General features: G+C 40.2%; 1 protein-coding gene across 3 annotated transcripts in view; it reads right to left on the reverse strand.

Annotated features, from left to right (window-relative positions):
* LOC126474037 (SWI/SNF-related matrix-associated actin-dependent regulator of chromatin subfamily A containing DEAD/H box 1 homolog) overlaps positions 1-10,569 on the reverse strand; it is a 182,422-nt gene extending 171,853 nt beyond the window's left edge. For 2 of the 3 annotated variants that reach the window (XM_050101462.1, XM_050101448.1), the window contains exons 1-2: positions 10,297-10,554; positions 9,735-9,891 (exon numbers count right to left, since the gene is read on the reverse strand). In XM_050101462.1, coding sequence (XP_049957419.1) covers positions 9,735-9,879 — 145 coding nt within the window. In that variant the 5' untranslated portion in view covers positions 9,880-9,891; positions 10,297-10,554. Of the gene's footprint in view, positions 1-9,734; positions 9,892-10,296 lie in introns of all 3 variants that reach the window. The other variant, XM_050101456.1, reaches the window with a different exon arrangement.
* Between the last annotated feature and the right edge of the window lie 3,466 nt (positions 10,570-14,035).

Raw genomic sequence — 14,035 nt, forward strand, 5'->3', positions numbered from 1 at the left:
AAAGTATGGAACGATAGGAAATTTTGGATAAAAATTGGGATCTGGCCCCAGAGACCCCAGTCATATAATGTGGCAAGGATATGATGTCACCAGGTCATGTCATAAGGTTTTTGTAAATCAGACTCGAGGGAAACTAGATTATCAACGGTAGAGTGACCCTTACGGAAACTGCCCTGGCATGGAGCCAATAGGCCATGTGACTCCAGGACCCAACACAACAATCGACTTACCGTATGTTCTAACAGCTTGCAAGGAATGTTGGTGAGGCTAACGAGCTGATAGCTATCTGCATCAAGTGGGTTTTTACCGGGTTTGAGCACTGGAATGATGATGCTCTCCTACCACTGCGATGGAAAGGTGCCATCATACCAGATCAGATTGAAGATGACGAGGAGATGTTGCTTGTAGTCGGGCGAGAGATGTTTGATCATCTCATTGTGGATCCAATCTGGCCCAGGAGCTGTTTCGGGGCAATGTGAAACGACGTTGGGGAGCTCCCACTCTGTAAATGGAGCATTATAGGGTTCACTGTGACATTCAGTGAACGAGAGGGCTTTCATTTCCATCCACTGTTTGAGGATGAGAAATGTTGGGGGATAATTCACTGATGCGGAAGCTCGAGCATAGTGCTCAGCAAAGTGCTCGGCAACTGCATTTGTGTCGATAGATAACCCGCCATTGATGTTAATGCCAGTAACACCTGTTGGGGTGTAACCTCTCCCAACATGCCTGTTTCCATTTTTAATAAGCTGGTGAATGCGGGCACGGAGCCGTTTAAAAGCTTATAGGTGCTCTAGGGAAGGGTGCCGCTTATGTCACTGTAGACCTCACCGACACTCTTTAAAGGCTTCAGCGATTTCCAGCGACCACCAAGGTACTGACTTTCTCTGAGGCCACCCTAAAGAACAAGGCATCATGTTTTCCACCACAGAAACGATCATTCTAGTGACCTGCTCAACTACCACATCATACCATGTGAGGGAGATTCAACAGTGACAGCAGAGGTGAAAGCCTCCCATTCTGCCTTGTTTAAAGCCAATCTTGGTATACATTTGGGGGAATGGCGCTGGGGCAGTGACAGGAAAATGGGAAAGTGGTCACTACCACACAAATCATTGTGGGCTCTCCAATAGACAGATGGCAGAAGTCCTGGCCTGCAGAGGGATAAAACAATGGCCAAGTAAGTGCCATGAGCCACACTGAAATGTGTGGGGGGCCCAGTATTTAAGAGGCAGAGGTCGAGTTGAGACAGGAAAGTTTCAACATCTCTATCTTGGCCAGCAAGCACAGTGCCACCCCATGAGGGGTTATGGGTGTTAAAATTTCCCAGAAGTAAGAAAGGTGTAGGGAGTTGATCAATCAGTATAGCTAATGCATTCGCAGGTACTGCACCATCTAGAGGAAGATATACGTTGCAGACAGTTATTTCCTGTGTCATCCTTATCCTGACAGCCACAGCTTCAAGAAAGGTTTGAAGGGGCACAGGTTCACTGCATACTGAGTTCAGGACATAGACACAAACACCACCAGACATATTATTATTATCACTACTGTTCTTGTAATATCCCCTACAGCTGTGAAGGGCAGGGGTCCACATTGCCAGGACCCAGGTTTCCTGGAGGGCAATGCAGAAAGCAGGTGTAAAGCTTAACAGTTGCCATAGCTCTGCCAGGTGGTGGAAAAAATTCCACTGGAGGATGACGTTATCGTGAGGCTGGGAAAGCATGAAGCATGCAAGGAGACAGGTTATGCCTCAGGGTCACTTGCTGCCACCAATTGAGTATTTATATCCATTCCTATTGTGGACAAGGCATCAGTTAGATCCAGGTCCTCAGGGGGTGCTGAGATCTCCACCTCATCTGCAGGCGCAGAATTGGTAAGTTGTGGTGGTGTTGGGGCCACTGGAGGGTCCTTTTTCTTAGCAGACTTCTTTGTTTGCTTGCCCTCTTATTCTCTTTAGGGGCCTGCTGGGAGGACTTCTCTGAAGTAGCTTAATTCATGGAGGAAGACTGTGAAGCTCTTTGTCCAGCAGCTTTTGGCCCCTTCAGCCACCGGCGAGTGTCCGCCGTGGCATTTGTGGAGACCTCGGCAGAGAGGGTCCCAAGGGACCCCTTCCACATGAGAGGAGCCAGAGGAGGCTGCGTCTTCTCTGGTTGTGGGGGAGGCAAGAGACTGATGTCTGCTGTGTTTGGGGGGGTCTTGCTCCTAAAGTAGGTACTTTGGGAGCAATGGAAGGAGATTTTCCCCACTACCACCAAGGGGACAGATGTATTCTGGAGGCCCGGAGGGCCCACTGTTAGTGGCAAAGTGTGTGGTACGATTGGTACTTGTGATGGCAATGGTAATGTAGCTGCAGCATATGAGGGTGTAACATTCAAATTTACATTTAGCCTCTTGACAAGACAACCGGTCCAGGGTCTTGTACTCCATGATTTTCCACTCCTTTAGGAGTTTTGTGCAGTCTGGCGAGCAGGGGAATTGGTGCTCTCCGTAGCTGATGCCAGTGGGAGGAGGCATACAGAGAGTATCTGGATGCAGTGGATGTCCGCAGTCTCGACATGTGGCACTGGAGGTGCAGCAGGAAGACATGTGCCCGAATTTCCAGCACTTAAAGCACCTCATAGGGGGAGGGACGAATGGTGTAACGTCACAGCGGTAAACCATCACCTTGACCTTTTCAGGCAATGAATCATCCTCAAAGGGCAAGATGAAGGCACCAGTAGCAACCCTGTTGTCTTTGGGTCCCCTGTAAACACACCAGATGAAATGAACACTCCGCCATTCTAGATTGGCGCGGAGCTTGTTGTCAGTCTGCAAGAGGAGGTCGCGATGGAAAATAATCCCTTGGATCATGTGATGCTTTTATGGGGAGTGACGCAAACAGGAATATCGCCCAGCTGGTAACGAGCGAGTAACGCCCGGGATTGAGCTGGGTATGCTGTCTGAATCAAGACTGCACCATTTCGCATCTTGGACAGTGCTGTCACCTCTCCAAACTCATCCTCAAGGTGTTCAATGAAAAATTGATGCTTCACAGGTACAAAGGAGACCACATCAGTTCTGCTACAGACTAAAAACCAAGGCGAATATGACTCTCCATTCGGTAGCCCTACATTCCTCCCATGGTGTAGCAAGGGAGGAAAACAATTTAGGATCATACCTGTTGGCACTGTATTCAATCTTGCCCTTCTTAGAGACGGCTGGCACCGTACAGCCACCAGTAAGAGATGACTTAGTCCGCTTCATTGTGGGTCATCCGCCCTGATGCCAGCCACTCCAATCAGGGGCTCCTCCCATGGGCACTAACCAGCCACAGCTAAGGCCAAATGGCATGATGGCCATTACCGGGAGTCTTGATGCCCCAGGAAGACAGGCATATACTCCTTGGCATACGTGGGGAGTTTACAGCTCAAGCAATTTGATCACTGAGAATGGTGGGGGGAGCAGTGAGCTAGTGATACGGGCTGATAAGTAAGAGGGGTGAGGAGCCTGAGGTGTTGGGAGGGGAATGGCGCCTGGATAGCTTTGCGGTGCGCTCCTGCCACACAGTGGCTGAAGACAGCAGCTTTTATGATCGCTGGCAACACATTCTAAGTACGATGCTAAGCCAAAGGATAAGAAGTAATAACTCACTCAAAAGTATGTAAGCATTTAATGAGCTTCTGAAATATGAGATATTCTTTTGAAGTCAAGAGCGGAAACATGATGCTGGAAGCATTTTCTGCATTAATGTACTGTATTGAAGCACTTTTACCTTGCATCGTTTGGTAGTTGCGCAGTCAACGCACCAGATAGTAAAGCAAAAGGACCAAGGTTTGATTCCCAGTTGGTTCGGAAATTTGTTTTCCACTTGGAGACTGGGTGTTGTGCTGTGCTTACTTCTGTTTCGCTGAATGGGCACTGCATGACAGCCTCTTTCTTTTTTTTTTTTTTTTTTTCAAGAAAAAACAAAACAAAATGGGAGCTTGCTTTATTTTCTCTTTTAATGTATGAGAAAAGCTTCATGTAGTAATAAGATAAGCAAATCCACATGTTCACATTGCCTATAACATACTGTTTGTAGATTGGGAAATGTTTTCTTAAGGATGTAGGATGGGGCACCGTTGCAGCAGCCTAGAACAGAATTTTCATCGTCCTCATTACAGCCACCAGAAATGCATTTTGAAATCAGATTAGCTACCATTTGTTTTTTTCTGAACCAGCCATCATCCACTCTAGACAGATCTGGCCCTTCGAATCAATACAGGAGTGGACTGCCCATCTGTAATGCAGAATGAAGTGAGTTTAACACTTCATTGTCGTTAATTATTTTCAAATTACAATACTGAAGCCTCTCACTCAATGGAAGTTAATAAAATGATGCAAACTAAGAAATTTGATCATTACAGCAATATCAATCAGCTGTTTTTAAACACAAAATTTTAGTATTTAACCATTAAAAATTAATAAGCTCCTGAACATGGATGTCAGAAAAGTATGTCCATGCATTCCTCTGATACACGAACTGAACCAAAGTAATTTGTAAGTGAGGAGTGGTAGGCTACTGTTTAATGTGAAGCCCAAGCCACAGCACAATTTGATATTTTTTGCAAACTAACATCATTTCCAAAGGTGAAGGCAGCAATATACCAGTTTCACTGAAATATATTTTTGACTTATAATAGTCTGATGCTTACTCTCTCCAACAAGTCAAATTGTCATTTATTAAAATGAGTGCACATATTAAACTCATCAGCAGCTATGACAATTTTTATGAAGCTTTAGAGCCCATATTCAACCTAATACATATTTATTTCTAAATTTATGAACTCCTACAGTTAAATGTGACTGATATAGATGGGTTATTTCATCTCAAATCATACAGGCCATGTCAACTTGTGGTCATGAATTTCTCTGAAAATCCTCTGTATCATAAGTGTTAAGAAATAAATAATTTACTTTAACTTCTGTAAGTGGCACGGCCCTTTGAAAAATGTATATTTTGTGAACAACTCTTGAAACAGTAGAGAGAGAGAGAGAGAGAGAGAGAGAGAGAGAGAGAGAGAGAGAGAGAGTGAGAGTGTGTTGAAATTTAGTTGACACCTGTGCACTTATGGGCTTCCTTTAACTTACAAATTTAAAATGAAAATACGAAATTTAAGTTAACTTTTCCAATTAAATTTTTTTCTAGTTTGGAAAGTCACAGAACGCTATCTTTTCGTTCATATTACCAGATATTACTGATGTAATTATGAACAGTATCTTGTCTGCTACAGCTATCTGTATTATGTAAATATTTATTATTGAAAATGTAAAAAATTGCATTATTACTAGTTTTTAAGAATTATTTACTTGAAAACCGCATCCAAAATCTTTTGAGAATTACACAGAATATTGTTTGGTTAATATGTTAGTAATCAGTGCAAACACAGTGGGCAATATTTTTCTTTGTAAAATGTTAAAATTTTTCAAACATTCTCCATATTTCGCATCACTGAATTTCCAGTGCAAAATATGCATGCTGGCAACACTGTCCCCAGTGCTCTTCTGTTTATAACAAACGAGTGAAAACTTGCAGATAAGCCATTCTGCATCGAGATTTATGCTTGGTTTGAACTTTTTGTCAGATACAATCTCAGCAAGGAAAAACAGTAGTGAAAAGAGTGAGGTGCATAGACTATGAAAAAAAGAAACAAGAAGATGGTGAAACTTCCTGGCAGATTAAAACTGTGTGCCCGACCGAGACTCGAACTCGGGACCTTTGCCTTTCGCGGGCAAGTAATCTGCCAGGAAGTTTCATATCAGCGCACACTCTGCTGCAGAGTGAAAATTTCATTCAAGAAGATGGTGTTTAAGAAAAATGAAAAAAAACTCTTCACACTTGTTGGAAATCTGTCAGAAGTATTGCAAAATATCTTGGTCCTCAAGTAACAGTATTAGCATAACACCCATTATGCAGGAATTGCTACACTCACTACAAGAAGAAATTTAGTGACAATCCACCTGAACAATCACCATCACCCGAATGTGAAACTGAAGAAGACAGTGCAGATGTTTATATTCCTGGGTGTGAAATGTTGCATTAAATGTTAGCATGGCTGCTGCAGCCCCGACTATGTCCCCCCTTAAACATCCAGGAAAGATAAGAAGCACAAGAAGAAAACAGTATGCAAAAATAAAAGTGGAAGACACTGAAACAAGATTTTCACAAACAACATTTTCAAAACTTTGTGAAGTGAATAATGTAGATGTACTTGGTGCAGAAACCGAAGACAGTGATATGTGCACAAAATGTGATGTGTGGTTTAGAATCCTAAATACAGCTGTAAAGCAGCCACCTACTTTGAGAAGGTACAGTTACTGACACTGATACCAGGTAGCTATTCTAAGCAGTAGACACTGAAACACTTACCCACATTCTCACATTACTATTTGATTTCAAAACCACACAAAATAAAGAATGAGAAAGGTATTTGGGCATGACCAGATTCTTACTGTGGGCACACGTTGCAAGATGATATGCTTACTGTTGCTCTAGAATATTACCTAATTGACAACAAATATTGCAGCAAGCAAAGTCGTAACCAGGCTGATGTTACCTCTGGTGAAAAAGTTAAAAAGATATATGACAAGATCAATACGAGAATCTTCTAATGAAACAGGAGAACCCAATCTTAAAAAATGGTCTTGCAAAATTCTACTTCTTACAGCCAAAATGGGTAAAATGCCAGCCAGAGAAGGACGTATGCACATGATTTACTGCACTAATTTGACACTTGTTTGTATGACCATATGCAGTGTTGTATCACCATACACAGTGTCACAGGGAAGAAGTACAAAGAGATAGACCTGATGCTTTTGAGTATATGTCAAGAGCCACAAGATAAAATATTGGTTGCAGGAGTGTGCAATGTGTTCTGGTGCTGAAGTGATGACTGTTGAAGTATTACACCTTCAGGATATTGACAATGACATAATTTATGCATTGTGGGAGGGAGGAGAGTTGGTGAAGAAGACAGTAGACCCACAGAAGTTTGTTACAGAAGTTAGGCATTGGCTCATGAGAGGAATAGCTCTCCATCAGATCCAGAGGATTCACAGACAGGCCATAGCAGAAATACAATCAGCCACATCCCAGAATACTGACACATTAATTCTTCATTTCAACTTTGCTGATAACTGGTCTGTTGCTTTGCACAACAAAATTAAAGTTACTACTGGCATACATCACAGGTATCAACACTCACATGTGTTGCTCGCTCTCTTGGAACACCACACTGTTTTCCTATTATGAGTGATGATCTCATTCATCACAGTGCACATGCAGGATACCCTGTCCGCATGATAATCGATGACACAGCATCATGAGGCCACACATTTCCTTAGCATGTTTATGTGAAAGATGGTGCAGCATCTCATTTTAAAAACTGCTTTCAGCTTTATGAGCTTGGTCAACAGTGTACTACACGAATTAAGACAGAAAATGGATATTTTCAGCAACAGGTAATGGAACAAGTGCATTGGGTGGGGTAGGAGGTCTCTGTAAATATCTTGCAGCAAGATTTAATCTCCAGCATAAAGCTGCTGACACTGTAAGACATGCTACTGGATTTGCACACACCATATCAACACTAGTAACAAACATTAAACTCTTAATTCTAAATGAAGAGAAGAGTGGTCTGCTATAAGCCTGCAGTACGAATTCATTCTGGAGTGGCACATACGAACAGTTCTCCATGAAATGCAGCCTGTTACTGTGTGTGAAATGCAGAGAAGAAAGTATACATTAGGTGACTTTGTAGTGAGCCACTTAATTTCGGAAATACGGAAGCGTCCGATCCCGCCCGTCTGCTTTGACCCATGACGTCACAAATATGGCGGAAACAAAAACAAACACACACACTTTCCACAAGAAGCCTAATGACACTAACGGGACAAGCGTGGGAAATGGGGTGTTTTGGGTGGGGGGCAAACTAAATATAAACAAATTTAGACGCCTTGCGTAGCTACAACGTGTAAGTGAAGACAGCCATGCATGAATACCCTGACTGATGACCTTAGAAGTTAAGTCCCATAGTGCTCCGAGCCATTTGAACCAGAGCCATGAATACCCACCCACCTCCGCAGGGGCCGTAACCCCTGCAACCCATACAAGATAAAGATGCTTCAGTACCTGATTAGGGTTTTTTGTCTTAAAAAAAAAAAATTAAAAATTAAAAAATCTCACGGGATAGAACGAACAGATCAGAAAGATATATATAATAAACCAAAACAGAAATTGGAGGAAACAGATAATTAAAATAAGTAATAAGTATTTTTAAATTAAAAAAAAATCTCACAAGATAGAACGAACAGATCAGAAAAGTAAATAAAATAAGATAAAACAGAACTGGAGACAGCCACACTCAAACCAAACTCCGCACCGTCATGACCTCGCACACGACAACACTCTTACGTCACGGGTCAAAGCCGACGCGATGGATCGGACGCTTCTGTCGACCCTTAATTTCTTGTGTGTATGAGAATCAATGGTGGTTGGGACAGATAATAACTGTCTCTTATGAGCTGCAAGTATATAATTGTCTCCTTTATGACACCTCATAGCCTTGCCAATGCTTTCAAATGGCCTTCATCAAAAGACTGTGCATTTCCCAAGTACTATTCTTGTTGGATCATCCTTGTCTTGTGCAAATTCAGCTCAGTTTTACAAATTCAATGAGGAGCAGATGAAAAAAACAAATGAACTCTCTTCAACAGTGCAATGTTGATACATTATAAGCAATTTTAATTCATGGAAAGTCACGAAGCAGTAAAATCATGGCAGAAGACAAAAATAATTCGAGAATAATATCATAAAAAGAAAAATGAGTGTAAATAATCTCCTTTTTGTTATAAAATGCTTTCAAACAAAATTACAAATTGTATTCTCACTTACTTATAATGCTGTAAAGTAATTATTTTGATTCAGAAATAACAGTTCTGTATGACATTTACTTAAAATCAGCAATCAGTTTAAATATTTAAGGGTCCATGATTTTTTGACCTTGTGAGTAGAGCTAGGTCTATCTAAAAATTCCTCACATTTTGTACAGACAAGTAATGCCCACTCTGATTGTACATTCCCTAAGTACAGTGGCCAACTAACATACCATGAAATTTTTAGAACATTTAGGATGGAGGTTTTGGAGAAAAAATTCTAAAAAAACAATAAATTTCAGATCCTTTCATTTTTATGTAAAAATATTTTGACAGTTTTAAGAATTTCATGCATTAGTGTCATAGCTGACAATTAGCTGTCCTTCCACTTTACCATTTCTCAAGACAGTGCATTTTCAAACATAATTTTGAAATTTGCAAAAAGTTACAAATTTTCTTACTCAATTTTTCAATAAATAAATAAACGAAAAAAGCTCAGAAGTGTGTATGTATTAATCATGTTCATAGTATTGGGACCAAAGTCCTCATCGAAAATAAATTCAGATTTCTATGACATTTGGTTTCTTTATTACAAATTTTCAATTTTCCATTTCGTTAACAACATTTTTACACTTAATAAGGTTTGACACTTAGCGCAATACTGCACTCTGAAAACAGCTCTCTCCTATATTACTCAGTCCTGTAACGAACTAAACTATGTGCAATTCCTCATAAATGAGTTTAAGTGGCATAAGACTGTAAAGCATGGCTAATGCAATCCCACAATTATCTGTTGAATACACTTAGAAAAGTGAAAGAATTTTTAAAATGCATTTTACCTATCACGTTTGCATCAATGCCATTTCTAACTGGTTGGAAATCACAGTCATTGGAGATCCGTGGCAGTGTCGCTGCTGGTCCCTCTCTCTTAAACATATATATCTTATTCAGAAGACTGGGGCTACAGCTTGCATCTTCTGCCATTCTATACTATATCTGTAGGCAAACACAAAATAAACCATAACTTGGGTGACTAAATAATTGGTCATATCTGCTAACCGTGTTACAATCTAAAAACAAAAATTATAATCACTTGCATGCAATACAATCAACATACAACAGGTGGAAATTACATGCGACATTCATTTAGACAAACTTGACCTTGCAAAAGTATTTGTGCCATCACTCCTGAGCCTGCCACACTTCATCTCCCGAGTTCTGTTCTCTAACCAAGCATTTATAACAATTTTTATTCAGATTCTGAAATATGCAGTTTATCATTTAACACTTTCTTCCCGTGCAAGTTGCACGATTCTTCTTAAGTGAGGAAATATAAAGTTACATGTGCAAATACAAATATGAAAATCATATACAAACAATGAAATTCAATTCAAGAGTTACCTCTCCGATCTGCTGATCAACAGTGGTTGTTCTGCCAGTTCTGTTTATATTTACGAAATCCTGACACAACGTGATGTCACTACCTATCTCTATTAAAACGTATACCGGAACGTGAGCACTTATAGATATGAAACGCATTTCACTTTTATTTTAAAATAACAAATTTTTCGTAGTTTTTTTCCTGCAATGAATTACATAAACACCACTTACCAAAACATCAAACTACCACACAGTACACACTTTCAACGATACCGCACGCGTCTTTCAGACAAGTTAAGACAAAGACCTTATTGACCAAAGATTAAAAGTATGGAAGTCCGCACCCTACCTTTTTTATTGTTGGAGAGGACAGTGATACACACCTTCACTTTCTCCCATGCTTCGCAGTTATCTATAATAGCATACGTCCAAACAACTACGTTATTGATTATGCTATGTCCATCGGGATCCGAATTTGGCTTGAAGATCTCTTGTGAAGTAGTCATATAACGAAACTTATAAACAACTTCGGATAAACTTCTGAATGGAATAATGTGTCAGCAATGGTTTGTATTCTATATGATGCCCTAACCGTTAACATTTACTGTGGCGTCATATAATTGCTGAGACACTTTTCAATGATGTTGTGAGTGAATGCAGTCCGCTTTGATAGTAATAATATTAAAGTTTGTAACATGTTCACATCTGGTCTTTAACACATGTACAGTGTGTCTACATGCAAATGAAAATTACATTCCACATTCAAAAGGCGATCAGCAATAGTCACCTGTATCACTGAACTAAAACAAGTCGCCTACAACCATGACACGTGGGCCAAAATAGTTACACATGATTAGGCTAGACTCTGTGTGCTAGATTGTTTGAGCAACCAATACTTTCTCATCAACACGGGGTCCCTGTGAGCAACAATTGACAGAATTGATTATAATGAGCATCTTACTTTGTGCTGCAAACGATTTTTTCATCGTAATTTATTGATCCATCTCTTGAGCTGTGGATCTCAGGTTGCAGGACATGTTTCCAAAAAATGTTCAAATGTGTGTGAAATCTTAAGGGACTTAACTGCTGAGGTCATCAGTCCCTAAGCTTACACACTACTTAACCTAAATTATCCAAAAGACAAACACACACACCCATGCCCAAGGGAGGAATCGAACCACCTCACAGCCACACAGTCCATGACTGCAGCATGGTAGACCGCTCGGCTAACCCCGTACGGCCATGTTTCCATGGCAGTTTATAATCAACGACGTCAGAAAGCCTATACTGGGAGCTGATTTCCCCTGATGTTTCCAGCTTTCTCACGACTTGGCATGGGGTACTATCCTACACTGCAGCAACGGAGAACATGTTACTGGCATCATAAGTGCACCACTGCCATACACACAAATGACAGATACCAACCTGCAACTGCTTCAGCCCATTGATGAGCAAGATAACCACCAACAGATCTTCCAAGACTGTTAGGATTTGAAGTTGGAATTATGATACATTACCAAGCATTATGATGACATCAGCTCACATGAAGAGAGGCCTGTGTGCCAAAATTCGTTCAACTGTAGACACACACCATTGGGGCAGTCTGTAACACCTGTACCACCACCAATATATGTCAGTGCAGTGAATTTTTCTCATGATGTCTGCACATCTGCCATGTTTGACTCCCTGCCCATCAGGTCTCAATGTGATATTACAACAGAAGGGTGATATCTGACACAGAACCCCTGTGTATCATATTAGTACCACCCCAGATCCCGCCCCACTCCACCCCTGGTTCACCACACAGTGTGATGACTAGCCCCAGATAGACCTCATGTATCGAAGTCGGTCATAGATGAATTATTATGAGCCACAAGGTTCCCTGGGGCTCACCAATTCATCTAATCCAGAAAAGGATGACATATAGACTGTGCAGCAATGACTGGGCTCTCAGTGCCTATACTATTCTGGACAGCTATCTGACTGCAAACATTCAGGATTTCACCCATACCTTAGCAGACACCTCTATGCTCAGTATTTTAGATGGTAGACAGGCTTACTTGCAGATGTCTTTGGACAGGGCGAAGTACCCAAGGCAGCGATTATCACTCAATCTGGACTTTATAAATTTGTTTAGATCCCGTACAACCTGAAAAATATGGCACAGGCTTGACAGCAATCGATGGACAATATTTTCTTCAAGTTCACCTTCTGTTATGCATACCTCGATAATATGTTAGTCATTTTCACATCTCCACATGTGGGACTGATGACCTCTCTGTTTGGTCCCCTCCCTCAAATCAACCAACATCTCCATATGAATATGAGGAGTATTCCAAACTATTTCTGAAAAAACTGCATCATTTTGGTATTGTGATCAATGATCACAAGTGCCAGCTGTGGAAACTTGATGTTACCTTTCATGGATATATCATTAGCAATGACAGCATACAGACTGCTATAGATGCGCAGAACTCATCCACCAGCAGCCATGGCTACAAAACTAACACGAACTATGCCTATGTCGTGGGATGGTAAATTTTTATCATTGACACTAAAATATTATATCTATTAATTATGAATAAATAATATTGTGATGGAAATGATGTTTGAAATCTGAAATCGAAGTATGTTGCTCCTAGTTCTGCAGTGAAACTGAATTTAACTTTATCCTCTTGCATCAGTATGATCAAATTCTATCAAAAAGTGCACATCCACCAATCCTGAAACTTTAATAATGCAGGTTTAACTCAATCTTTATGCCTTTCAATGTTCTATTTCACCCTTATTCTAATAAAATAACAGCAAGTGCTATTTGTTGTCTCAGCGAATCTGAAATGAGCTGTTAACAGTGCATTAGTTTTGGAACTTGTAATTAATTTGGAGTCTCTTTCTATATTCATAAATGGAGAGAAGACTGCACATGTGCTAGTGTGACTCACTGCATGGGGTTGAAAGAGTAGCTATTGGTTGTACTTATAACTCAAGTTAAATAATGATTTACACAAGAAGGCAATGACTGTGCTGCAGGTTCTATCTTTCAATTCATCTTGAAGACATTTCCATGACTTATAAAGACACTGATAGTAGTACATAAAATATTGAGGATCAGGTTATTCAAATTAAGTAGTTGAAATGTGCTTTAATACAAATTCATATTTATTCTTCATTGATTAATGTAAGTATTCCCTGTCATTTGCAATGAGAATCTTTATCAAGCACTTTCACAAACAGACATGAAATCCATTATTCAGAAAATTATTACAATGGCTACCGCAACAATGAATGATTATACCATATCAATCAATCTACACTTCGTTACAGATTCATAATGTCGAGAAAAATTCAATTTCAAGCCTTTCTCCTTCATCTGAATTTTAATACACAGTGTAAAAAGTTCCCAGTCTTTCAGAGAGAACATAGCACTGTTGCACTGGATTCAGTGTTGCATCACCAACAGTGCTTCACTAACTTACATTGTAATATTACATTTTTAAAAATTGTTTTCAAGTTTGTAATAAAATTTAGACTTTAGTTCTTTACTTTAAATCACAAGCGAGCACACAAAAGGGGTAGCATGAAGCCCCCATGGTAGAAAATGGTTAATAAGTTAAGAAGTTTTCTTCCATCACTCTTTAAGACAGTCTTCAAGTTTGTACATACGTGTTGAAGTATCATCTACAAATGTTTATCAACATTAATAATATGAGCTCACTCATTGTTTGTGTTAATCTAAGTTACATTTGACTTCTAATCATAC

Source organism: Schistocerca serialis, chromosome 1, assembly GCF_023864345.2.
Source record: "Schistocerca serialis cubense isolate TAMUIC-IGC-003099 chromosome 1, iqSchSeri2.2, whole genome shotgun sequence".
Classification (NCBI taxonomy): Eukaryota; Metazoa; Arthropoda; class Insecta; order Orthoptera; family Acrididae; genus Schistocerca; species Schistocerca serialis.